The 27,273-nt window shown below is 38.4% G+C and overlaps 1 protein-coding gene and 1 long non-coding RNA gene across 2 annotated transcripts in view; one reads left to right on the forward strand and one right to left on the reverse strand.

Annotated features, from left to right (window-relative positions):
- Positions 1–26,205, forward strand: part of LOC309861670 — a 38,383-nt gene extending 12,178 nt beyond the window's left edge. Inside the window, exon 3 of the long non-coding RNA XR_014310123.1 lies at positions 25,268–26,205. This is a non-coding gene — a long non-coding RNA (uncharacterized lncRNA). The remainder of the gene's footprint in view (positions 1–25,267) is intronic.
- CKMT2 (creatine kinase, mitochondrial 2) overlaps positions 19,357–27,273 on the reverse strand; it is a 31,892-nt gene continuing 23,975 nt past the window's right edge. The window contains exons 7-10 of the mRNA XM_082724738.1: positions 26,977–27,100; positions 26,212–26,346; positions 24,937–25,062; positions 19,357–19,615 (exon numbers count right to left, since the gene is read on the reverse strand). Of these exons, the coding sequence (XP_082580864.1) occupies positions 19,496–19,615; positions 24,937–25,062; positions 26,212–26,346; positions 26,977–27,100 (505 nt within the window). The 3' untranslated portion in view covers positions 19,357–19,495. The remainder of the gene's footprint in view (positions 19,616–24,936; positions 25,063–26,211; positions 26,347–26,976; positions 27,101–27,273) is intronic.

Raw genomic sequence — 27,273 nt, forward strand, 5'->3', positions numbered from 1 at the left:
GCCAGTTGGAACAGTGGGGGATTTAGTTCATACCACTAACCCGACCACGTCCCCCCACCCCACCTTTTCTAAATGTTCCTTAGGAAGTGAGATCCATGGAAGCCACAGGGAGCTTCTAGAAGTCTGTATGGTGCAAAGAGTAGATGTTTGTAGCCATGCAAATTTATCACTGAGATCTCCCCTCGCAGGGCGTGTAGTTGACAACTCCAGGATAACCCCTCTGGATCAACCATCATGTTCCTACTGAGTCCAGGCTTCCCATGCTCTGCTTTCAGTTCATGAATGAGCAAAGCCCATTCCTGCCTTAGGACATGCAAGACTTTCCTAAGAGGCATGAAGACCCCCATGGGTGTGCACGAATCTTTCCTGGGCCTGCATTGTAGTCTGGGACTTCCTTTCTTCCCTCTCATTCCAGTATCGTGTTCTGAACAGATCTCCCTTTCTCATATTCCCTCCTACAAGTAATCGTGTTGAATCCTGCCATGGCATCTGCTTCCTGGCGGACCCTGATGCAACTGATAGTCTTGTTTCAGGCCCTTGGGTTCTTCCTGACACTTTGTTCACTCGTCCTGTGGAATACTGAGAAAGGAATGTTGTAGATTTGTCTATTTCCTCTTAGTTCTATCAGTTTGGGCTTCATGTATTTTGAAACTTATTAGATGAATATACATCTGTAGAGTTTTTAAGTTTTCTTAGTGGATTTACATGTACATAATTATAAAAAGTCCACCCTTCATCTTTTTTTTTCTTTTTTTTTTGGCTTAAAAAAGAACCATTTTATAATCCTTTATGATTATTTGGACTGTATGGGCTCAGCTGAAATTTTTTTTTAATGTTTTGGAGATTGGTCAGTTTTATCACATGCATTCGTAGTTTTTTGTTGTTATATTCGCTGAGTAGTCTTCCGACTGTTATTAAAATCAACAGTTTTATATCTTCCATTATCTAGAATATCAATCTCTCTTGACTTACTATGTTTTTTTAATTTCAGCAGAGTTAATATACAGTGTTCTATTCATTTCAGGTGTATAATATAGTGATTGAACATTTCTTTGTATTACTCAGTGCTCATCAAGAGAAGTGTACTCCTAAGCCACTTAACCTGTTTCATCCATCCCCCCCACCACCTCTCTGGTAACCATCAGTTCTCTATAGTTAAGAGTCTGTTTCTTGGCTTCTTTTTTTTGTTTTCTTTCTTAAATTCCACGTATGAGTGAAATGGTAAAGTATTTATCTTTCTGTGACTGGTTTCACTTAGCATTAAATTACGTAGATTTTTTCTAGATCCATCTATATTGTTGCAAATGGCAAGATTTCATTCTTTTTTATGGCTGAGTAATAGTCCAGTGTGTGTGTGTGTGTGTGTGTGTGTGTGTGTAAAAATACGTATATATCTACACCCCCCCGCATCCTGATCCATTCTGCTATCAGCTGATCCTTGGGCTGCTTCCATAATTTGACTATTGCATATAAAGCTGCAATAAACATAGGGGTGCATATATCTTTTCAAAATAGTATTTCTTTGTTCTTTGGGTAAATACCCAGTGGTGGAATTAGTGGATTGTATGGTAATTCTATTTTTAATTTTTTGAGGAGACTCCACATTGTTTTCCACAACAGCTGCACCAGTTTGCATTCCAACCAGTAGTGCAAGAGGGTTCCTTTTTCTCCACATTTGTAACACATTTGTTGTTTCTTGTGTTTGATTTTAGCCATTCTTAGAGGTTAAGGGGCTGCCTCCTGTGGTTGACTTGCATTTTCATGATGATGAGTAATGTTGAGCATCTTTTCACATGTATGTCTTCTTTGGAGAAATGTCTGTTCATGTCTTCTGCCTGTTTTTCAGTTGAATTATTTGGGGTTTTTTTTGGTGTTGTACAAGTTTTTTTTTTTTTTTTTCTTTTTAAGACTTTATTTATACTATGAGAGACTGTGGACTCTGAGAAACAAACTGAGGGTTTTGGAGGGGAGGGTGGTGAGGGTTTGGGTGAGACTGGTGGTGGGTATTAAGGAGGGCATGTATTGCAAGGAGCACTGGGTATGGTGTGTAAACAATGAGTGCTGGAACATTGAAAAAAATTAAATAAAAAAAATTTTTTAAAAGACTTCATTTGTTTTTTTGAGAGAGAGCGCAAGTGGGGATCGGAGAAGGGGAAAAGCAGGTTCCCCGCTGAGCAGGGAGCCCAGTGCGGGGCTTGATTCCAGGATCCTGAGATCATGACCTGAGCTGAAGGCAGATCCCTAACCACCTGAGCCACCCAGGAACCCTGAGTTGTATAAGTTCTTCATGTATTTTTGGAATTCAAACTTTCATCAGATATATTACTAGCAAGTATCTTCTCTCATGTCATTGACTTGTTTCCTTTGCTCTGTAGAAGCTTTTTATTTTGATGTAGTCCCAACAGTTTATTTTTGCTTTTGTTTCCCTTGCCTCAAAGGTCAGGCCTAGAAAAATGTTGTTACAGCCAACGTCAGAGAAACTACCTGTACTCTCTTCAAGGATTTTTGTGCCTTAAGGTCTCACATTTAAATCCTTCATTTTGAGTTTAGTTTTGTATATGGGGTAAGGAAGTGGTCCACTTTCTTTTGTATGCAGTTGTCCAGTTGTACCAACACCATTTGTTGAGACTTTTTCCCATTGTATATTCTTGCCTCCTTAGTCAAAGAATAATTGGCCCTATAATTAGGTTCATTTCTGGGCTCTGTGTTCTGTTCCATTGATGTATGTATCTGTTTTTGTGCCAATATCATACTGTTTTGATTACTACAGCTTTATAGTTTATCTTGAAATCTGAAATTGTAATGCCTGCAGTTTTGTTCTTTTTCAAGATTGCTTTGTCCCTTCTGGTTTTTTTTGGTTCCATACAACTTTTAGGATTTAGGATTATTCAAGTTATGTGAAAAATGCTGTTGGCATTTTGATAAGGATTGAATTAAATCTGTAGATTGCTTTGGGTAGTATAGACTTTTTTTTTTAAGATTTTATTTATTTATTTGACAGACAGAGATCACAATTAGGCAGAGAGGTAGACAGAGAGAGAGGAAGCAGGCTCCCCGCTGAGCAGAGAGCCCGACATGGGGCTCCATCCCAGGACCCTGGGATCAGGACCCAAGCCGAAGGCAGAGGCTTTTACCCACTGAGCCACCCAGGCGCCCCTAGTGTAGACATTTTAATGATATTTGTTCTTCCAGTTCATGAACACAGAATGTTTTTCCATTTCTTTGTGTCATCCTCAGTTTCTTTCATCTGTGTTTTATAGTTTTCAGAATATAGTTCCTTGACCTCCTTGGTTAAGTTCATTCCCAGGTATTTTATAATTGGCAGGGGGGGACAATTGTAAATGAGATTGTTTTCTTAATTTCTCTTTCTATTATTTCATTATTAGTATATAGAAATGCAATGGATTTCTGTATATTGATTTTGGATATTGCAACCTTACTGAATTCATTTATCAATTCTAGTAGGGGTTTTTTGTGCAGTATTTAAGGTTTTCTATGCACAGTATCATGTCATTGGCAAGTTGTGACAGTTTTAGTTCTTTGCTTCCAATTTGGTTGGTTTTATTTCTTTTCCTTATCTGACTGCTGAGGCTAGGACTTCCAGTACTATGTTGAATAAAAGTGGTGAGAGTGCGCATCCTTGTCTTGCTCCTGATCTTAAGGGGAAAACTCTCAGTTTCTCATCATTGTGTATGATGTTAGCTGTGGGGTTTTCATATATGGCCTTTATTACGGTCAGGTGTGTTCCCTCTAAACCTCCTTGACTGAGGGTTTTTATCATGTACTTTGTCACATGCTTTTTCTGTGTGTTTTGAAATGATCATGTGGTTTTTATCTTTTGTCTTCTTGATGTGATGTATGATGTTGATTGACTTGCAAATATCGAACCACTCTTGCATCTCATAAATCCCATTTGATGGTGGTGAATGATTTTTATAACATACTGTTGGGTTCAGTTAGCTACTACTTTTTTTTTGCATCTATGTTCATCAGGGATATGGGTCTGTAGTTTCTTTTTTTCATAGTGTCTTTATCTGGTTTTGGTATCAGGGTAATGCAGGCCTCATTGAAGGAATTTGGAAGCTTTCCTTTCTATTCTATTTTTTGAAATACTTTGAGAAGAAAGAAATGCCTTAAATGTTTGGTAGAATTCACCTGCGAAACTGTCTGGTCCTGGACTTCTGTTTGTTGGGAGTTTGGTTTTTAATTTTTTAAAAAAATATTTATTTGACAGAGAGAGAGATCACAAGTAGACAGAGAGGCAGGCAGAGAGAGAGAGAGAGAGAGAGAGAGAGAAGCAGGCTCCCTGCTGAGCAGAGAGCCCAACTCGGGGCTTGATCCCAGGACCCTGAGATCATGACCAGAGCCAAAGGCAGCGGTTTAACCCACTGAGCCACCCAGGCGCCCCTCTTGGGAGTTTTTTGATTACTGATCCAATTTCATTACTGGTAATTGTCTATTTAAATGTCCTATTTCTTCTTGATTCTGTTTTGGGAGGTTATAGGTTTCTAGGAATTCATCCATTTCTTCTAAGTTTTCCAATTTGTTGGCATATAATTTTTTGTAATACTCTTATAATACTCTTTTAATCCTTTGTATCTTGGTGTTGGTTATTATTTCTCATCTTTCATTTCTTTGTTTGAGTCTTTTTTTTTTTTTTTTTTTTTTTTTTAAGAGTCTCGACAGAGGTGTATCATTTCTGTTGATCTTAACAAAGAATCAGCTCCTGGTTTCATTGTTGTATTTTATTTTTTAGATTCCATTTCATTTAGTTTTGCTTCAGTCTTTATTATTTCCTTCCTTCTACTGCTTTTGGGTTTTCTTTGTTCTTCCTTTACATGCTCCTTTTCTCCTTTATATAAAAGTTTAGGTTGCTTATTTGAGATTTGTCTTGTTTCTTAAGCTAGGCCTGCATTGCTACATTCTTCCTTCTTAGAATAGCTTTAGGTACTTCCCCCCAATTTTGGATTGTTGTGTTTGCATTTTCATTTGTTTCCATGTACTTTTTTATTTCTTTGATTTCTTGGCTGACTTATTCATTGTTAGGTAGCATGTGATTTAGCCTGCATGTATTTATGTTCTTTCCATGTTTTTTTTTGCTGTTCATTGCTAGTTTCATAGCTTTGTGGTCAGAAAAGGTGCATGATATGACTTCAGTCTTTGTGAATTTGTTTAGACTTGTTTTGTGACCTAATAAGTGATCTATTCTGGACAATCTTCCATGTGCACTTGAAAAGAATGTGTATTCTGCTTCTTTAGGATGGAATGTTCTAAATATATCTGTTACATCCATCTGGTCCAATGTGCCATTCAAAGCTACTGTTCCTTGTTGATTTTCTGTATGGATAATCTATTCATTGATGTAAGTGCATGTTAAAGTCCTCTACTATTATTGTATTACTATCGATTACTTCCTTTTTGCTTGTTAATAGCCACTTTATGTATTTGCATGCTCCCACGTTGGGTGCATAAATATTTACAATTGTTAGGTCTTTTTCTTGGATTGTTTCTTTATTACATAGTGTCCTTGTTTTTCACTTGTTATAGTCTTTTTTCATTTTTTTCCAGTTTTATTGAGATATGACTGACATATAACATTGTGTAAGTTTAAGGTGTAGAGTGTGATGGCTTAACACATGTATATATTGCAAAATGATAACCATATTAAAGTTAGTTAACACCTCCATCACCTTTCATAATTACCACTTTGCTTTGTTTTAAAGCCTATTTTGTCCAATAAAAGTATTGCTATTCTGGCTTTCTTTTTACTTCCATTGGAATGATAAGTGCTTTTCCATCTCTTTACTTTTCATTTGTATGAGTCTTTAGGTCTGAAATAAGTCTCTTGTAGGCAGCATATAGAGGAGTATTTCCTTTTTATCCATTCTGTCACACTGTACCTTTTAAAACACTTTTTAAACTTTTAAAAAATTTTTAAAATTTAAAATTTTTATTTTTTTACACCCTGTGTCTTTTGATTGGAGTATATAGTCCATTTACATTCTCAGTAATTATTGATAGGTATATCGTTATTGCCATTTTGTTACTCAGCTTATAGATGTTTTTATAGTTCTTCTCTGTTCTTTTTTTGCTCTCTTCTCTCACTGTTTGATAATATTGATAATATCCAAGTATTTAGTAATATACTTGGATTCCTTTATCATTTATTTATTTTTAAATATTAAAATAAAATGTATTATTAGCCCCAGAGGTACAGGTCTGTGAATCATCAGGCTTACACACTTGACAGCACTCACCATAGCATATACCTTCCCCAATGTCCATAACTCATCCACCCTCTCCCTACCCAGCTCCCTCTGGAAACCCTCAGTTTCTTTTGTGAGATTAAGAGTCTCTTATGGTTTGTCTCCCTCCCAATCCCATCTTGTTTCATTTTTTTACTTCCCTACCACCCCAAGTCCCACATGTTGCCTCTCAAATTCCTCATATCAGGGAGATCGTATGATAATTGTCTTTCTCTGATTTGACTTATTTCAGTCAGCATAATACCCTCTAGTTCCATCCACATTGTTGCCAATGGCAAGATTACATTTCTTTTGATGGCTCCATAGTATTCCATTATATATATATATATACCACATCTTCTTTATCCATTCATCTATTGATGGTCATCTAGCTTCTTTCCATAGTTTGGCCATTGTGGACATTGCTGCTATAAACATTCAGGTGCACATGCCCCTTTGGATCACTCCATTTGTATCTTTAGGGTAAATACCCAGTAGTGCAATTGCTGGGTCATAGGGTAGCTCTATTTTCAACTTTTTGAGGAACCACCATGCTGTTTTCCTGAGTGGCTGCACCAGCTTGCATTCCCACCAACAGTGTAGGAGGGTTCCCCTTTCTCTGCATCCTCACCAGCATCTGTCATTTCCTGATTTGTTAATTTTAGCCATTCTGACTGGTGTGAGGTGGTATCTCATTGTGGTTTTCATCTGTGTTTCCCTGATGCCGAGTGATGTGGAGCACTTTTTCATGTGTCTGTTGGCCATCTGGATGTCTTCTTTGCAGAAATTTCTGTTCATGTCCTCTGCCCATTACTTGATGGGATTATTTGTTCTTTGAGTGTTGAGTTGGTAAGTTCTTTATAGATTTTGGATACTAGCCCTTTATCTGATATGTCGTTTGCAAATATCTTCTCCCATTCTGTCAGTTGTCTTTTGGTTTTGTTGACTGTTTCCTTTGCTGTGTGAAAGCTTTTGATCTTGATGAAGTTCCAATAGTTCATTTTTGCCCTTGCTTCCCTTGCCTTTGGCAATGTTTCTAGGAAGAAGTTGCTGTGGCTGAGGTCAAAGAGGTTGCTGCCTGTGTTCTTCTCAGGGATTTTGATGGATTCCTTTATCACATTGAGGTCCATTTGGAGTCTCTGCATTTGGAGTCTATTTTTGTGTGCAGTGTAAGGAAATGGTCTAGTTTCATTTTTCTGCATGTGGCTGTCCAGTTTTCCCAACACCATTTGTTGAAGAGGCTATCTTTTTTTCCATTGGACATTCTTTTCTGCCCTTTGGAAGATTAGTTGACCATAGAGTTGAGGCTCTGTATTCTGTTCCATTGATCTATGTGTCTGTTTTTGTGTACTGTGTTGATTATTACAGCTTTCTCATAGAGCTTGAAGTCTGAAATTGTGATGCTGCCAACTTTGGTTTTCTTTTTCACCATTCCTCTGGATATTTGAGGTCTTTTCTGGTTCCATATAAATTGTAGGATTATTTGTTCCATTTCTTTGGAAAAAATGGATGGTATTTTGATAGGGATCGCATTAAACGTGTAGATTGCCTTAGGTAGCATAGACATTTTCACAATATTTGTTCTTCCAATCCATAAGTATGGAACATTTTTCCATTTCTTTGTTTCTTCCTCAATTTCTTTCATGAGTACTTTATAGTTTCCTGAGTACAGGTTCCTTGCCTCTTTGGTTAGGTTTATTCTTAGGTATCTTATGGTTTTGGGTGCAAATGTAAATGGGATCGATTCCTTAATTTCTCTTTCTTCTGTCTTGTTGTTGGTGTAGAGAAAAAATCAACTAAGGGGCACCTGGGTGGTTCAGTGGGTTAAAGCCTCTGCCTTTGGCTCTGTTCATGATCCCAGGGTCCTGATCCCCCGTATCAGGCTCTCTGCTTGGCAGGGAACCTGCCTCCTCCTCTCTCTCTCTCTCTCTGCCTGCCTCTCTGCCTACTTGTGATCTCTTTTTCTGTCAAATAAATAAATAAAATCTTTAAAAAAAAAAAAAGAAATGCAACTGATTCTGTGCATTGATTTCATATCCTGACACTTTACTGAATTCCTGTACAAGTTCTAGCAGATTTGGAGTGGAGTCTTTTGGGTTTTCCACATAAAATATCATATCATCTGCAAAGAGTGATAGTTTGACTTCTTCTTTGCCGATTTGGATGCCTTTAATTTCTTTTTGTTGTCTGATTGCTGAGGCTAGGACTTCTAGTACTATATTGAATAGCAGTGATGACAATGGACATCCCTGCCGTGTTCCTGACCTTAGCAGAAAAGCTCTCAGTTTTTCTCCATTGAGAATGATATTTGCTGTGGGTTTTTCATAGATGGCTTTGATGATATTGAGGTATGTATCCTTTATCCCTACACTGTGAAGAGTTTTGATCAAGAAAGAATGCTGTACTTTGTCAAATGCTTTTTCAGGATCTATTGAGAGTATCATATGGTTCTTGTTCTTTCTTTAATTAATGTGTTGTATCACACTGATTGATTTGCAGATGTTGAACCAACTTGCAGCCCCTCCTCTGGAATTCCACTGTTCTTGATCAATGAGCTTGGTCTAGGCTGGATGTTCTTGCTGATCTTCTAGGGGAGGGGCCTGTTGTAGTGATTCTCAAGTGTCTTTGCCTGGGGTGGAATTGCGCTGCCCTTGCCAGGGCCAGGCTAAGTAATCTGCTCAGGTTCGCTCTCGGGAACTTTGTTCCCTAAATACTTTCTGTAGAGCTCTGGAGGACTCTATAATATGGATGTTCTTATACCTGATGGAGTCAGTGAGTTCCTGAAATGTGTTTTAATTTTTTATTATTTTTTTGTCTTTGCTGTTTACCTTGATTGCTTTCCATCATTCTGTCCTTCGGGTTGCTCATCCATTCTTCTGCTTCCTCTAGTCTATTTACTTCATCTCTTGTATTTTTTATTTCTGTTCCTGAATTCTTCTCTGATTGGTTCTTCTTTTTGTTCTGTCTCATTCATTTCACTAAGGTTCTCCACTGTTTTCTCAAGTACAATGAGTAACTCTAGGACAGTCACCCTTACTTTATATTCTGTGTATCAGACATACTACTTATCTCCATTTTGTTTAGCTCTCTTCTTGTGATTTTTGTCCTGTTCTTTCATTTGGGATATATTCCTCTGTCTCCTCATTTTTTCTAACTCTTTGTATCTGTTTTTGTCTCTTTTGCTCCTGAAAGCAGTGGTCTTATGGAGAAGAGGTCCTGTAGTGCCCTGCAGTACAAAGTCCCCTGTTCACCAGAACCTGCACTTGAGGTGGGGTCTCCTATGTATGTTCTGTGCTCCCTGCTATAGTGACTGAATTATGTTTGTCTTCATTCCAACTGTCTGCAATGCCTCTCTTTACTTGTTGTGGGCAGGGTTTGGTCCTGTGTTGTTACTGGGCCAGTCTGGAGCCACTACGGCTTGAGTTGAGTTAGAGCAGGTACTCACCAGGGTTGCAGGAGCACTGAACTGCACTTTGCTTTACCTTTGTTGTCCCCTGAGAAGTTTTGGTTGGTGAACAGGGCTTGGATTCAGACCAGATGTCTATTCCCAGCCCACTTCTGGGAACAGAGCTGCTCTGATATGTATAGTTATCTTTCCCTCTCTTTTCCACTCTGAAGAGAGTGCTGGTTCCTGGTCTGTGGGATCTTTGGTTCTTGGAGAAGTTTCCTAATGAATTGTGCCCCTCCAACATAGGCTGTGAGATTAGGAAACAAATCTCCCTCCCATATACCCCAGGTGTTTTTCAAAAACAAAGAGGATACTATAAAATAGAAAAATATTAGAGTTCATCTTAACTAATAAAGGTAATTATTATGTGAAACTTATTTCAGTTTTAAAATTATACACTATACACTCATATATGTATACTGGATTCTAATACAAAATATTTTCACATAGTTTACAGCAAAAAAAGTCACTGCCTTATTTAACCATCATAAAAACTTTGAGGCAGGAGGGGCGCCTGGGTGGCTCGGTGGGTTAAGCCTCTGCCTTCGGCTCAGGTCATGATCTCGGGGTCCTTGGATCGAGCCCTGTATTGGGCTCTCTGCTCCCCCCCCTGCTTGCCTCTCTGCCTACTTGTGATCTCTGTCTGTCAAATAAATAAAATCTTTAAAAACAACAACAACAAAAAAAACTTTGAGGCAGGAATCACCTGCATTTTACAAATGAAATCAAGACTCTATTATTTTAAAAAGAAGAAAACCTAACCATGGAAGTAAAAGATCTGTACTCTGAAAACTGTAAAACACTTAAGAAAGAAATTGAAGATGACACAAAGAAATGGTGAACATTCCATGTTCATGGATTGGAAGAACAAATATTGTTAAAATGTCTATACTACCCAAAGCAATCTACACATTTAATGCAATCCCTGTCAAAACACCAACAGCATTTTTCACAGAACTAGAACAAACAATCGTAAAATTTGTATGAAATCATGAAAGATGCCAAAAAGCCAAAGCAACCTTGAAAAAGAAAAGCGAAGCTGAGGCATCACAGTTCTGGAACTTCAAGTTGTGTTACAAAGCTGTAGTGATCAAGACAGCATGGTATTGACACAAAAATAGACCCATAGATCCATGGAACAGAATGAAAATTCCAGAAATGGACCCACAACTACATGGTCAACTAATTTTTTTTTTTTAATTGTGTTAAGTCACCATAAAATACATAATTAGTTTTTGGTGCAGTGTTCCAGGACCGTTTATGTGCAACACCCAGTGCTCCATGTATTATGAGCCCTCCTTAATACCTACCACCATGCTCACCCATCCCCCTACCTCCCTTCCCTCTGAAACCCTCAATTTATTTTTCACAGTCCACAGTCTCTCACGGTTCATCTCCCCCTCCGATCTGCCCCATTTCACTTTTCCTTTCCTTCTAATGGTCCGCTAATCTTTGACAGAGCAGGAAAGAATATCCAATGGAAAAAAGTCTCTTCAACAAATGGTGTTGGGAAAATTGGACAGCCACATGCAGAAGAATGAAAGTGAACCACTTTCCTATACCATACACAAAAATAAATTCAAAATGGATGAAAGACCTAAAGAAACCATCAAAATCCTAGAGGAGAACTAAAGCAGTAAATAACCTCTTTGACTTTGGTCTAAGTGGCTTCTTACTAAATACATCTTCTGAGGCAAGAGAAACAAAAGCAACAAACTGTTAGGACTTCATTAAGATAAAAAGCTCTGCACAGCAAAGTAAACAATTGACAAAACTAAAAGGCAAACTTTGTAATGGGAGAAGATATTTGCAAATGGCATATCTAATAAAGGGTTAGTATCCAAGATATATAAGAACTTATAGAACTCAGTAACCCAAAACCCAATAATCCAGTTTAAATAAGGACAGAAGACATGAGTAGACTTTCTCTAAAGAAGACATACATATGGCTAACAGACACATGAAAAGGTGCTCAATATCACTTATCTGGGAAATCCAAATCAAAACTACAATGAGATACCACCTTACATCTGTCAGAAGGGCCAAAATGAACAACACAGGAAATAACATGTTGGTAAGGATGCAGAGGAAGGGGAACCCTCCTAAACTGTTGGTGGAAATGCAAATTGGTGCAGTCACTGTAGACAGTGTGGAAGTTCCTCAAAAAGTTAAAAATAGAACTACCCTAGGTATTTACCTAAAGGATACAAAAATACTGATTTGAAGGGATACATGCACCTCAATATTTATGTGTGTGTGTTCAAAACTTATTTATGCATTTATATGTATATAATAGATAATATATATAATTTATGTTTTATATTTTTATATATTATATATGTTAAACATATATATATTCAAAACTTCTTTATGCATTTATATATATATTACTCATCCATCAAAAGAATGAAATCCTCTCATTTGCAGTGATGCGATTGGAGCTAGAGTGTATTATCCTAAGTGAAAAAAGTCAGAAAAAGACCATTACCGTATGATTTCAGTCACATGTGGAACTTAAGAAACAAAACAGATGAACATGGGGGAAAAAGAGAGGCAAACCGTACAACAGACTGAGCATTGCTGGAGGGAAGGTGGGCAGAAGGATGGATTAAATGGGTGATGGGCATGAAGGAGGGCACTAGTTGTGATGAGCACTGAGTGTTATGTGGAAGTGATGAATCACTAAATAGTAAACCTGAGACTAATATTTCACTGTTGTTAACTAGCTGGAATTTAAATAAAAATTTAAATGGAATTTAAATAAAAATTTGAAAAAGAAAAATAAGGATAAAAAAAATGTGCCCTTGGTCATATAGTTGATTAGTGGCAGAGCCCGAAATTAAGGCAGATCTTTTGATCTTAAAACAACTTGCAGTTGCTTCCAAAACATGGTCATATATGACTTTTGGTCTGTGGGAAAATAACCCCATAAGCAGACATACTTATGATGTTATAGCAGTACAGAAGTCAAGGAGAAGGATCTAGGTTTCTCTTCCCTCATGAAAGAGAACCAGAATAATTTCCCAGCCATCAAACCCTATTTTATGTGCATTCTGCTTCAGATACAGGGCATACAGCAAATTTGAAAGGTCCTATGACTAGGAATGATGTTATTTTCAGCTTCATGAATATTGGTTGAACTAGACCTTTGGAAATAAGAACTACTTGCTTGCTATGACTCCTTAGGCTGGAAGATATGGCACCCAACTAGAATTTTAATACTTACATGTCTCTTTATCTCCTTCAGTATACTCATTTTCACATAAAACATCTTTTATTTTTACCATAACATTGCTAGTGTGCTTGTTTTGGGGGCAGAAGTATAACTTGCCATGACTTCTGCTAACAAGATTATATCTATCAAATGTTTGGCAATGCTTGAGGAGAAAGGATATTCTTATATCCAATTTAGAGGCTCTTAAATGATCTGAAAATTGAGGGATGGTCTGGAAAGGATATTTAATGAATATGGAGATTTCAACAAAAATTGAGATGCCAGATTGAGTGTTTAGAAATTCATTGTAGACATGGTTATTAAGTGCCTGTCTTTAGTTATGAATATCTTGTTCTTAAAAAGGAAAGTTACAGATGAGTGGTTCCTGATAATACAGTAAAGGTCAAATAACCTTATAAATCAATAGCTTCAAGTATAGATGAGATAATTAAAATCTGTGGGCAAACTAATATTCAGTGCAGATGTAGTTTGGTTATTGATGAGTAGAATGAATGGCAAAGGTGACAAATGAATTAGGTAAGAATATAACAAGAGAAATATTAACTATACTTCCTGTGCTGTAGATATTCTGTTCTTCCTGTTAATAGTAATTATGCTGTTTGGGATGCTGTGGTACAGATTTTATTTTTCTTGTGACGGTATTCCCATTCCTGTACTTTTTAAAAAATCTTTCTGACTTTATTTCATAACTGGAAATTTTAAGTCTTAATCCACATCACTTATTTCACTGATTCCACACTCTCACCCACCTCCCCTCTGGCATACAATAGTTTGTTCTCTGTATTTATCGGTCTGTCTCATTTTTATTCATCTCTTTTTGTTTGTCATTCCACATATAAGTGAAATCATATGGTACTTGCTTGCTCTCTAACTTGTTAGCAAAATACCCTCTAGATCCAACCTCACTGTTGCAGAGGGCAGGATCTCATTCTTTTTATGGTTGAGTAGTATTCCATGTGATCTCTTCTTAATCTGTTCGACCTATCAGTGGACACTTAGATTGTTGCCACAACCTGTCTGTTGTAAATAGTGCTGCAGTATTATCTACATGGGGTGGATATACCTTTGCAAACTTATGTCTTGTTTTCTTTGGGTCAACAGCCAGTAGTGGAATTAGTAAATCATATGGTGTTCCTAATTTTTAATATGTTGAGGAAACTCCATATTCTTCCTCAGTGGCTGTACCCATTTACTTTCCCACCTACAATGCATGAAGGCTCCTTTTCCTCCACATCCCCACTGATACTTGTTATTTCTTATCTTTGTGATTCTGGCCTTTCTGATAGTTGTGAGGTGCTATCTCATTGTGGTTTTGGTTTGCGTTTCTTTAACAATAGTGATGTGGAGCATCTTTTCATCTTATTTCAGCTTCTTTGTATGTCTTTTTGGGGAAAACTTGTATTCAGATGTGCTACCCATCTTTTAATCTGATGATTTGTTATTTCCATGGTGACTTGTATGAGTACTTTATATATTTGGGAAATGAACACCTTATTGGAAATATCACTTGTAAATATTATCTCTCATTCAGTAGTTTGCCTTTTCATTGTGTTGATGGTTTGTTTCCTTTGCTGTGCAAAAGCTAGTTATTTTGTTCTGTTCCCAGTTTTGTCTGTGGCTTTTGTTTCACTTGCCTGAAGAGAGCTATCCCTAAGTATGTTGCTGAGGCCAATATCCAAGGGTTTAGGTTGTTTTCTCTTAGAAGTTTATGGTTCCATGCCTCATGTTTAGCTCTTTAATCCATCTTGAGTTTATTTTGGTGTGTAGTATAAGAAAGTGATCCAGCAGGGCACCTGGGTTGCTTAGTTGTTAGGTGTCTGCCTTCAGCTCAGGTTCTGATCCTGGCGTCCTGGGATTGAGCCCCACATTGGTCTCCCTTCTCAGCAGGAAGTTTGCTTCTCCCTCTTTCACTTCCCTTGCTTATATTCCCTCTCTCACTGTGTCTCTTTCTATCAAATAAATAAATAAATAAATAAAATCTTAAAAAAAAAAATGGTCAAGGGGTTAATTAAACATCTGCCTTCAGCTGAGGTCATAATCTTGGGTCCTGGGATTGGAACCTGTGTTGGACACCCTGCTTGGTGGGAAGTCTGCTTTTCCCTCTTCCTCTGCCCCTCCTTCCTGCCTGTGTGCACTCTCTCTCTCTCTCTCTCAAATGAGGGAATGGATCTTTAATAAAAAAGTGGTCCAGTCTCATTCTTTTTTTTCATGTAGCTATCCAGTTTCCCTGGCACCATTTACAGAAAAGACTGTCTTTCCTCTATTGTATACACTTGCCTCCTTTGCTGTAGATTGACCAGAGGATCAAGGGTTCATTTCTGAACTCTCCATCCTGTTCTGTGAATCTCTGTGCTGGTACCATACTGTTTTGATCACTCTAGCCTTGCAGCACATCTTGAAATCTGGGATTGTGATAGCCCCGGCTTTGTTCTTCTCTTGAAAGTTTGCCTTGGTTGTTTGAGGTCCTTTTTGGTTTCGTGGAAATTTGGAGATTATTTAGTTTGGTGGAAAATGCTGGTGCTCTTTTGATAGCGATTGCACTGAATCTGTAGCTTGCTTTGAGCAGTATGGACATTCCAGTGATACTTACTCTTCCAGTTAATGGGCATGGTACATTTTTCCATTTGTTTATGTCATCTTCAAATTTCTTTCATCAGTGACTTCTAGTTCTCAGAGGATAGGTCTTTCACCTCCTTGGTTAAATTTATTTGTAGGTGGTGTTTTCTTTTTCGTGCACTTGTGAGTGGAACTGTTTTCTTAGTATCTGTCTCTCTGCTTCCACATTACTATATAAAAATGCGCCACATTTCTATTAATATTGTATACTGAGACATTACTGAGTTCATGTATTCTGATACCTTCTTGGTTTTTTATGGGGATTTAAAAAATATATTTATTTTCAGCATAACAATATTCATTATTTTTTCACCATACCCAGTGCTCCATCCAATCCATGCCCTCTTTAATACCCACCACCTGGTACCCCAACCTCCCACCCCCCCTGCCACTTCAAACCCCTCAGATTGTTTTTCAGAGTCCATAGTCTCTCATTATTCACCTCCCCTTCCAATTTACCCCAACTCCCTTCTCTCTAATTCCCCATGTCTTCCATGCTATTTCTTATGCTCCACAAATAAGTGAAACCATATGATAATTGACTCTCTCTGCTTGACTTATTTCACTCAGCATAATCTCCTCCAGTCCCGTCCATGTTGCTACAAAAGTTGGGTATTCATCCTTTCTGATGGAGGCATAATACTCCATAGTGTATATGGACCACATCTTCCTTATCCATTTGTCCGTTGAAGGGCATCTTGGTTCTTTCCATAGTTTGGCGACCATGGCCATTGCTGCTATAAACATTGGGGTACAGATGGCCCTTCTTTTCACGACATCTGTATCTTTGGGGTAAATACCCAGGATTGCAATTGCAGGGTCGTAGGGAAGTTCTATTTTTAATTTCTTGAGGAATCTCCGCACTGTTCTCCAAAGAGGCTGCACCAACTTGCATTCCCACCAACAGAGTAAGAGGGTTCCCCTTTCTCCACATCCCCTCCAACAGATGTTGTTTCCTGTCTTGTTAATTTTGGCCATTCTAACTGGTGTAAGGTGGTATCTCAATGTGGTTTTAATTTGAATCTCCCTGAGGGCTAGTGATGATGAACATTTTTTCATGTGTCTGATAGCCATTTGTATGTCTTGATTAGAGAAGTGTCTGTTCATATCTTCTGCCCATTTTTTGATATGATTGCCTGTTTCGTGTGTGTTGAGTTTGAGGAGTTCACTGTAGATCCTGGATATCAACATTTTGTCTGTACTGTCATTTGCAAATATCTTCTCCCATTCCGTGGGTTGCCTCTTTGTTTTTTTGACTGTTTCCTTTGCTGTGCAGAAGCTTTTGATTTTGATGAAGTCCCAAAAGTTTATTTTCGCTTTTGTTTCCTTTGCCTTTGGAGACTATCTTGAAAGTTTTTGATGGGAATTCTTGGGTTTTGTATGGTATCATGTCCTCTGCAATAGTGACAGTTTTACTTCCTCCTTTCCACTTTGGATGCCTTCTCTTTCTTTTTTCTGAGTGCTGTGGCTATGATGCCTGGTACCATGGTGAATGAAAGTGGTGAGTGGACATGCTTGTCTTCCTGATCTTGGAGGAAAAGCTTTCAGTTTTTCACCTGGTGAGTATGTGGTTTGCTCTGAGTTACTCATATAGAGCCCTCATTTCTGTTTCCCCTGAAACCACTTTAGTGAGACTTTGTATCATGAACAGATGTAGTATTTTGTCAGATGCTTTCTCTGCACCTGTTGAGATGATCATATGATTTTTATCCTTCCTCTTACTAATGTGATGTATCCCATTGATTTGTGGATATTGAACCACATTGTATCCCAGGAATAAATCTCACTTGACCATGATGAATGATCCTTTTCATGTATTGTTGAATTTGTTTTGCTCATGTTTGATAGGGGAATTTTGCATATGTTCAGAGATACGGACCTGTGGTTTTTCTTTCTCCTTTGTGTCTTTGGTCTTGGTATCAGGCTAATGCTGGTGTGATAGAAGGAACTTGAAACTTCTCAAGGTATTCCCAGAAACAGGATGGAAAAGAATAGGTAGTAACTGTTGTGTAATTGTTGTGGTGTAGGTTTAAATCACTTTGTTTTTATATCAGTATCCATGTATTTTTATGCCACTTGCTTGCTTTTCAGTTTTTTTTTTTTTTTAAATAATGTTGGCAAATGCTATAGGCATTCGCCTTCATTTGCCTCTTATCTCCTAAGACCTTTCAGAAGAGGGACTCTCCAGGTCTGTCCTAAAGCATAGTTTTAAGGGATATTCAGAGATCAGTTGTCACAACATGACTGTGGTGGTTCCTATCTTTTTATGACTTCTTTCACAAACCTTTTACATAGTACATAAAATATGATGACCATTTGTAAGTGCACTTTCCAGTTATCAATGTTCTGCTCCCAACAGCCCTATGACATAGTCATTATCACTGTGATCCTTATATACAAAAGAAAGTGAGGAACATAGAGGCTGAATAAATAATTTAATGGAATATGGTGGAACAGTTAGGACTTGTTCTAAGAAGTGTGCCTGTAGAGTCGACATGCTTGACTACAACACCAATGTTATCTACCCTCTATCTGTTTGTCCCTAGAATGGCAGTTACTGGATGAGGTTCTGATCTCTCATCTCTCTATAGGCCTTGATTGGCTAAACAGTTGTCCACCCCATCCATTTAACATGATGTCCTCCAGTATACTGACTGCAGTTTCCTTGTCTGAATTTGTACCATACATCAGTTTGCCATTTAGAAATTAATGTGGTGCCTATCAGCACTAGCCTGAGTACGTGCTGAGTACATTTTCTTTTATTTCATTTTTTTCTTACTGTAGCAGGATCGAAGAAGGCAAATGTGTAAATTAAAGCAGTATTTCATTTTTACCCTAGCACCCACAGTGCTCACCTACAGAATGCCGAACTTGATCTCATTCCTGTTATTGAAGCTAACAGTTCTTTATGTTGTACAATTTCATAACTTGCCACAGTGTTCTCCCTAACTCTTCGGTCATGCCCTTTCATGTTCCAGACATCACATGATGGCTATAAAAGCACAAGATTTGATAGAAGGACATGCCTGCTGAGGGTAAAAATTAAGCTTCTGAATTATACTAAACACATATTCAGTATTCAGTATTAGACCTCCAATTGTGGCGTTCTCTTGAGAGTAAATTTACAAACCTACAATTTCAGACCATATTTAACTAATAATCTTAACCATATTTAACTCATAATCTTTGCAACATCCAGTTTAGGAAGCCAACCCACAATCAAACTTACCAGCTGAGAGATTTGACTTCATCAGTGACTGCCATCTTCACTAATTTTTTTTACCCTTCTTCAAACTCCCGACCAAAGAAAGCCACATACTCTTCTCAAAACATTTCCATCAGTTACTCCATTTTGAGTTATTCTGCCTTCAGTTTATCCACACCTACAACCCCAATCAGTTATACCTGAAACTCCTGTTTGTCACCAGAGTGCTTTAGTATGCTTGTATTTGAGTTTCTGACAAATGTGATGGTGGCTGACTCCCTTTCTATATGTATCCCTGATTAAGTAGCCTCTGTTTGCCATTTGTATAGTTGTATTTATTTCCAGACCCTCAAGAGAAATCAGTCTCCTCCTATTCTACTTGCCAGAAACATGATTGGAAAATGAGGGACTAATACACCAGTGTTGTCCATAAAGTTTCGTTATGGTGTTGATATTATAGCATCTAGATGATTGGAGGGTTTTTAGGTTTGTGTGTAAGTGGTCTTAGAAATATGTTTTATCATTGCCTTACCAGATTTTTGGCTGCTGCTACTTCTAATTTGATGTATTTGCCCTTCTGAGTAGGATTTTTAAAAATCATGGAAACTAAGGATATTAAGGAGAGTTTTATTTTAAAGATAGGACATACAGTTTTACATTTTTTTTATAAAAACTCTCAGAGTAAAAATTTCCTCATGTCTGTCATACCAGCAGACAGATTATTTATAGTTTGGAAAACAAAAAGTTCACTTCCTGCCAAACTGAGGCAGAGGTGGTGGGACCTTAATATCTTGGCCTCTCTCCAGCTTCTTTTCACAATCCACGAGGTAGTTGACTCCATCGATGACTATCTGAACAAGCTCAACCTTTGATAGTGAAAAAGAAGAATGATTAATGGGCATAAAGGACACATGCAAGGCATTAATCAATAAGAATGCTGGGAGAAGTAAGAAATTGTCCTGTTAGGTAGACTTTATAACAATTTCTTTTTTGCTAGTATTTCTCTCAAGTGTTGTGGAGGGATTTTTTTTTTTTTTTAGATTTACTGTTTTGAGAATTTTTTTAATATATGAAAGCCATTAGTGTGCATCTCAGACACTCCCACCGCCCCCCCCCATCAGTTTCTGCTATAAATTTATCCAAAAGTAGAATTACAGAGGTGTCTAGGTAGCTCAGTCAGTTGAGTGTTTCCCTTTGGCTCAGGTCATGGAATCTAGTTCTGTGTCAGGCTCCCTGCTCTGTAGGGAGTCTGCTTATGTCTCTCCCTTTACCCTCCCTCTGCTTGCACACTCTAATAAATCTTAAAAAAAAAAAAAATAAGTAAAATTACCATGACACTTTTTTTTTTTTTTTTTGACCTGGATCTCTCTTTAAGACCTACCACTAAGCTATCTGAGCATGATAGCTTAGATAGTATCTGAGCTATATTTAATCAGTGGCTAGCTTTCTGAAAAATTGTTTAAAACCAAATGTTTGGGTGCAATTAAATCATGTTTTCACTGTACCAGGCAAGTTTGCTACTTAAAGGAAACTCTGAATTATATTAGGATAAACCTTTAAAAAATTCCTGCTTTAAAAAAAAACCAAACTTTAATAAAAACCAATATTTGTAAATCAGAGCACATCTACCTAGGATTTTTTTCCTTGGAATCCTTTTCCTAATCAGTTGCACTGCTCCTAAAGAGATGTAAACTGAGATAGTAAGCAATGACTTAATTCCCAACTGCATTAATATGCTTAATAATGAATAACAAGGATGGAAGGGGTTGTTACTTGTTACAGCTGAACATACCTTAGGCAGGATTGAGTCCAGTTCTCTTCCCCACTTTTTATGCTTAAAGAAACTGAAGCCCCGAGAGAGGGTTGGGTCAGAAAGCTAGTCATCACTAATCAAAGAAACACATAATTCTTACTTATCCACTTTGACCTGTCCTGCTGTTCATAATGGTGTAGTGAGATGGTTCTCTCATTCACTGTCAAAGGGACTCTATCTTTTTACTTTTTTTTTTTTTTTAATTTTTATGTGACAGAGGGTGAGATCACAAGTAGGCAGAGAGGCAGGCAGAGAGAGAGAGAAGAGGAAGTAGGATCTCTGCTGAGCAGAGAGCCTGATGTGGGGCTCGATCCCAGGACCCCGGGATCATAACCTGAGCCGAAGTAGAGGCTTTAACCCACTGAGCCACCCAGGAACCCCAAAGGGACTCTATCTTAATGTAAGTCTTCTGGTAAGTAACTTGGTCCTAAGTAAGGTCCCCCTATCTTTAACTCATGAATTCTCTTCCTAAAAATATATCCTAACTAAATAATTAGAGTTGTGATTAAAGTATAGAGATGGTTACAGAATTATGTACAGATATAGTCAAATATCAACAAATCAGATATTAAATAGATGAGTATCTTTACTATGCTGTCATTAAAAATTAGGTTTTTAAAGAAAATATTGTAAGAATAAGCTCATGATAGAATATACTGGAAAAATATGATTATAGGTTTTTTTTTTTTTTTTTGAAGAGGTATTTGAATAATTGTAAAAATGGAGAGCATGCCTTTTGCTTGAAGAGTCCCAGGGCAGTCCCAATACCGAGTGTCCTGGGAGCCCCCCACCCCCACCCATGCCAGCCACAGCTGCAACCATCCCGTCACCAGGTACACATAGTCTACACATGTGCATACACACCATACCTAAGACCATTCTTTCAATGTTAGGAGAAGTAGCTGTTCTGCCCAATTCATAGAAATTAAGAAAGTCACCAAAATCAGGAGACAGGAATATGCTCCAAACAAGAGAGTAAGATAAAACCTCAGAAAAAGAACTGAACTAAACACTTTTATTCAGCATAGTACTGGATGTCCTAGCCACAGCAATCAGACAAGGAAAAAAAAAAAAAGCCTCCAAATTGGTAAGGAAGAAGTAAAACTCAGTAAAGTTTCAGGATACAATAATATACAGAAATCTGGTGCATTTTTATATAGTAATGTGGAAGCAGAGAGACAGATACTAAGAAAACAGTTCCACTCACAAGTGCACGAAAAAGAAAACACCACCTACAAATAAATTTAACCAAGGAGGTGAAAGACCTATCCTCTGAGAACTAGAAGTCACTGATGAAAGAAATTTGAAGATGACATAAACAAATGGAAAAATGTACCATGCCCATTAACTGGAAGAGTAAGTATCACTGGAATGTCCATACTGCTCAAAGCAAGCTACAGATTCAGTGCAATCGCTATCAAAAGAGCACCAGCATTTTCCACCAAACTAAATAATCTCCAAATTTCCACGAAACCAAAAAGGACCTCAAACAACCAAGGCAAACTTTCAAGAGAAGAACAAAGCCGGGGCTATCACAATCCCAGATTTCAAGATGTGCTGCAAGGCTAGAGTGATCAAAACAGTATGGTACCAGCACAGAGATTCACAGAACAGGATGGAGAGCTCGGAAATGAACCCTTGATCCTCTGGTCAATCTACAGTAAAGGAGGCAATAGTATACAATAGAGGAAAGATGGTCTTTTCAATAAATGGTGCTGGGGAAACTGGATAGCTACATGAAAAGAATGAGTCTGGACCCCTTTGTTATAACTCAAGATGGATTAAAGAGCTACATTTGAGGCATGGAACCAAAAAACTCAGAGAAACAAGTAAACCCTTGGACACTGGCCTTAGCCATATACTTATGGATAGCTGTCCTCTGGCAAGTAAAACAAAAACAGTAACATACCATTAGGACTATGCCAGAATAATGAAACAACATAGCATCTGATTATAACATGGGCAAAGGTCCTGAATAGACATCTTCTTCAACAAGGGATACAGATGGCCACCGGACATGAGAAGCTGCTCCGCATCACTATGAGCAGGGAAATGTAAACCAAACCCACAAGATAGCACCATGCACCTGTCGGAATGGCCAGTATCACAAGGACAAGATATAACAGATGTTGCTGAGGATTCTGAGGAAAAGGAGCCCTCGTGTGCTGCTGAAGGCAATGGAAACTAGTGTACCACTGTGGGAAATAGTAGGGAGTTTCCTCATAAAATTTAAAAAGAATTACCATACAATCCAGTAATTTCATTACTGGTATTTACTGAAAGAAAACAAAAAACACTATTTGAAAAGTTATATCCACCCCTACGTTTTTTGCAGCATTATTTATGATAGCCAAGATGAAGTGTCCATCAATAGATGAACAGATAAAGATGTGATATGTGTATATACACAGACCCACATATCTACAGTAGAATAGCACTCAGCCATAAAAAGGATTGAGATGTTGCCATTTGTGAAAACATAGATAGACCTCGAGGGCATTTTATTTTATTTATTTATTTTTTTTTTTAAAGATTTTATTTATTTACTTGAGAGAGAGACAGAGTGAGGAGAAGGTCAGAGGGAGAAGCAGACTCTCCATGGAGCTGGGAGCCTGATGTGGGACTCGATCCCGGGATTCCGGGATCATGACCTGAGCCGAAGGCAGTCGTCCAACCAACTGAGCCACCCAGGCATCCCTCAAGGGCATTTTAAGTGAAAAACAAAAACCGTATGATTTCACTTATATGTGTAGTCTAAAAAAACAAACAGAAACCAGACCATAGACACAGAGAACAAACTAGTGGATGCCAGATGCAACACTGGGTGAAGGGCAGCGGGAGACACAGGCTTCCAGTTACGGAATGAAGACGTGACAAGGATGAAAGGGAATATGGTCAATGTTACTCTGATAGCACTATATGGTGACCAGTGGCATCTCCATTTGTGGTGAGGACAGCATAGCACAGGGAGTTGTCAAACCAGCCTCAGCCAGAGCAGAGCTTATGACTGACCTAATACATTAAAGAGAATCACTTTTCCTGAATAACAAAGAGCTGTGAACTCATGAATAAATCTGTTCCTGTGAATAAAACTATGTAAAATATAACTTTTACATAACAAAACAATCATTTAAAAAATGGAAGGCAATACAGAATAATGCTTATAATGCTTTTCTTAGGATTAAGTTAAATAAGTAGTGTTATTTTTTTAATACTTCAGCATTTTTCTATCTTTTATAATGTCACCTATTAACTTAGGCTTTAGAAAAAAAATTTAAGTGATGACTGCCTTGCTTTCCAGTAATAAAAATTTGGTGAACAATAGAAGCAGACAGGCTCAGGCTCCCGATCTTCTTTATTCACTACACCACATATTACTCAGTAAACCTCAGAAATTGTATTTAGAGCTACTTCTTCCTCAAGTACTTTACCAGAGGTGGAAGCTCACAGGCTGACCTGAGTGTTTCCTCTTTCCCTTTTCTCAGTGTAATGGTGCCTATTGGATACACCCATAGGCAGTGAGATATTTGAAAACGAGCAAGGAAGAAAGAGCATCAATAATGCAGAGATTTAATAACCAGCCAGTGAGTTACTAGGATTTGTACGGTGTAAGAGAAAGAGGCTTTTAAATTAATAATGGGCATAGTACATTCCGTGGGAGCATGCAAAGATAAACAGGTGTGACTTATGCGGTCAGTGCTTGCTTAGGATGCAGCTGCATGTTCCCTGGGTGGGTGGGGGGGCTCTTCCTGCTCTGCCTCCTGCCTCACTCCAGGCCTCCTTAGAGCTTACGAATGCTGTTCCTCCTATGTGTTCACAGAACCCTAAAGAGTATTTCATGAGCACAGTCTGTTATATACCTAGTACATACATATATGCCATGTTTAGCTTGAAAAATACACAATTTTATAAACTACCAAGTGTCTAAAAATGCTAAAAATGAAGCATGTGGCTTTCCCCAAAGGAAATTCAGAATCAAGAGAAATTTCCACTATTTTGCCACCCTCAGAGAGCACACACGTTCTCTGACATCACAGTGATAAGATGCTGCTGTCCTTTGGCATAAGAGAGCTCCGATCTTTGAAAGATGGCTGGAATACCTCTCAGGGGCCAGGTGCTGACAATAGTCCCTCCATGAACTCCTTTACTTGCCTGTATATTCTCAGCTTACCTTGTGCTTGCTTTTATGTGGTTATTTCCCAGGGAGGATTAGTACTACAGAATGAAACACAACCTGGACGCAGGACTCGGGGTGGGGGGAAGAGGAGGTCTTGACTTTTGTGAATAAGGTGAGGCCGTACAGGCTACCTCTCTATTCCCTTTTTCTCTTAGGCTTGTATGGTCAGCTCATGTTTGGAAAGTGAGAGCTGTTACCTCTGATCGACCAATTCGATCTATGTTGGAAATATCATATACATCCGCCACCGCTGCTGTGTCCACACCACCCGTGCCACGCTTCTGGAGTCTCAGGTTTTCCAGGATCTTAGAGAAGCGTGGATCCTGGGACAAGAGACAGTACTTAGTGTCATAAGAAGCAAAACTGATTCACCATCATTGGCACATGGAATTAGTAAGAGATATAATGAGAGATAGTAACCGTCAATATTAAGCATATACTTACTGTGTACCACGGCACTATGCTAGAACTTTTAAACCTTACAACAACCTCTGAAGTGTAGGTACTGCTTTCATTCTCATTTCACAGATGAGGAAACTGAGGCTCAGAGGACTATAAATGATGAGGGTCACACAGCTCGAAGGTAGCAGAGCTGTTTTTAACTTCTATATGATTTTTGCCATTTGGATGCCAACTTTGGTGAGTTGATTATTCATCTGTATAATCGTTTCACTGATAGAATTAAAATCATGATGTTAAATGACATCAAATCATTTTCTTAACATTGGAATAATTCTTCATTCTGTTTTTGGTAGGAAGCACATTTTCTAAAACGGTTTTCAAGTATTTGATTGGCTTGTGCTGTTGCAAAAGTGCTGGATGCCTACCAGAACGCTTTTTCCTTCTCCTCTACAGATGGAGCTGAGAAGGTGACCACTAGCTACATTCTTGCAAACAGAATGAACTTAAGTAATGTGTGCACTTCCAGGCCTAGGCTTTCAACCTGTACATGGTGGCACCTATATACTCTCTCCCCTTCCCACAAGCTGCAACGTGGGGCCTAGCGATGACCATGCTAAGAGGACGGTGCCCTAAGACCATGGTCTTCCCGGTGCAGTTCCCTGACCAGCAGCATCAAGTCACCTGGAAATTTGTTAAAAATGCAAATCTTTACAGGTGGGCAATCTGTTTTGATAAGCCTCCAGGCAATTTTGATGCAGGCCAAAGTGGGAGAATCTCCTCCACTAGGAGAGGCAGAGACAGAAGGAACTCCCAGGAGCAGGGCAGGGCAGCTCACCTGTCCCTCCTGACTTGTAGTGAGGAGAATTTAAACTTGTTACTCTTGAAGCCACACCTCTTTCTTACAGCCCTTAATCTTTTATCCTCACTAATACAAGTGTCTTTAGAATCTATGTTGGGTTACAGAATGAAGGAAGGGTTACCGAATGGTGATGATTTCTCCCTCCACAAAGAAGTCACATATAAGTTTATCCTGGTGGAACTCAAAAGGACTGTTGACTGCGTAACATTACCTTGCTGAGCTTTGGGATCCTAACGTGGACACCAGCCCGTAATCCTGTGCCAAGGTTCGAAGGGCAGGTCAGAATATATCCTAGTCGCTCATTCCACATGAACTCCCAGCCTCGCGCTTGGATTAAGCGTTCCACCTACAGCAGTGAACAAACGGAGTTCTTAAGTATCCATTTACTTGGTACATCCGCAACACCAGGGAGAGACATGTGTACTGTATGTTTGCCATGAGTGAAATTCAGGCAAATTTATATTACTTCCTTAATGGAAAAGGATACTTCTATCCAAATATTAAAATGAGTCAATTAAATTAGATGAAGCAGGTACAACACTGAATGCAGTACTAGCACATCCTAAATATTCAATGAATGTCCGTTGCTGTTACTTTTCATACGAGAATAATAGGAGAATGTAGGAATTCTCAGCAGGTAAGGCTGTGGTCAGGTTACTTAGGAACATAGTTACATCCTTTACTGTCTATATGCTTTGAATCACCAAGAGCACTGTTAAGGAAACTGGATCATAAGTAATGATCCACAGACTTCCCTGAACCATTCTGGACTGGGGAGAAGGGCAGAGGAGACTTTTTTTTTTTAACTAGTAAATTCCTATTTTTGAAGCCCTGGCCTGGGAGTCCCGCCCTCAGAGAGTGCCATGATCCTAAAGAAAATTAGCCTCATCCTGGTAATCACCATAGTGTCTTCTGTTAAGAATGAAGAAGTGATTTCATTTTAATGAAAATTCAGAAATCTCTGGTAACATCTTACCTCTTTCAGTCCACGACAGAATCGCTCAAATACTCTTTTCATATTGCCTCCTTTTTCCATAGAGATTACCCTGGTGTGGTCTTCCTCATTAATCCAGATGAGAAAGGTCTTGTCATAATTATGCCTAATGAAAGGAGAAATACGGTGTTGCGTGTCAAATCCATTTGTTTCAACACATGAAGATTCCCTTTACTCCTGTGGCTTCATTGCTTCATTTCACCTTCCTCATTCCTACAAAGCCCTAAGCTTTTTACTGTGCCTGAACTAATGTTACCGTGACAGAACAAACAACAAGAC

Source organism: Mustela nivalis (genome assembly GCF_964662115.1).
Source record: "Mustela nivalis genome assembly, chromosome: 3".
In the NCBI taxonomy this organism is placed as follows: domain Eukaryota; kingdom Metazoa; phylum Chordata; class Mammalia; order Carnivora; family Mustelidae; genus Mustela; species Mustela nivalis.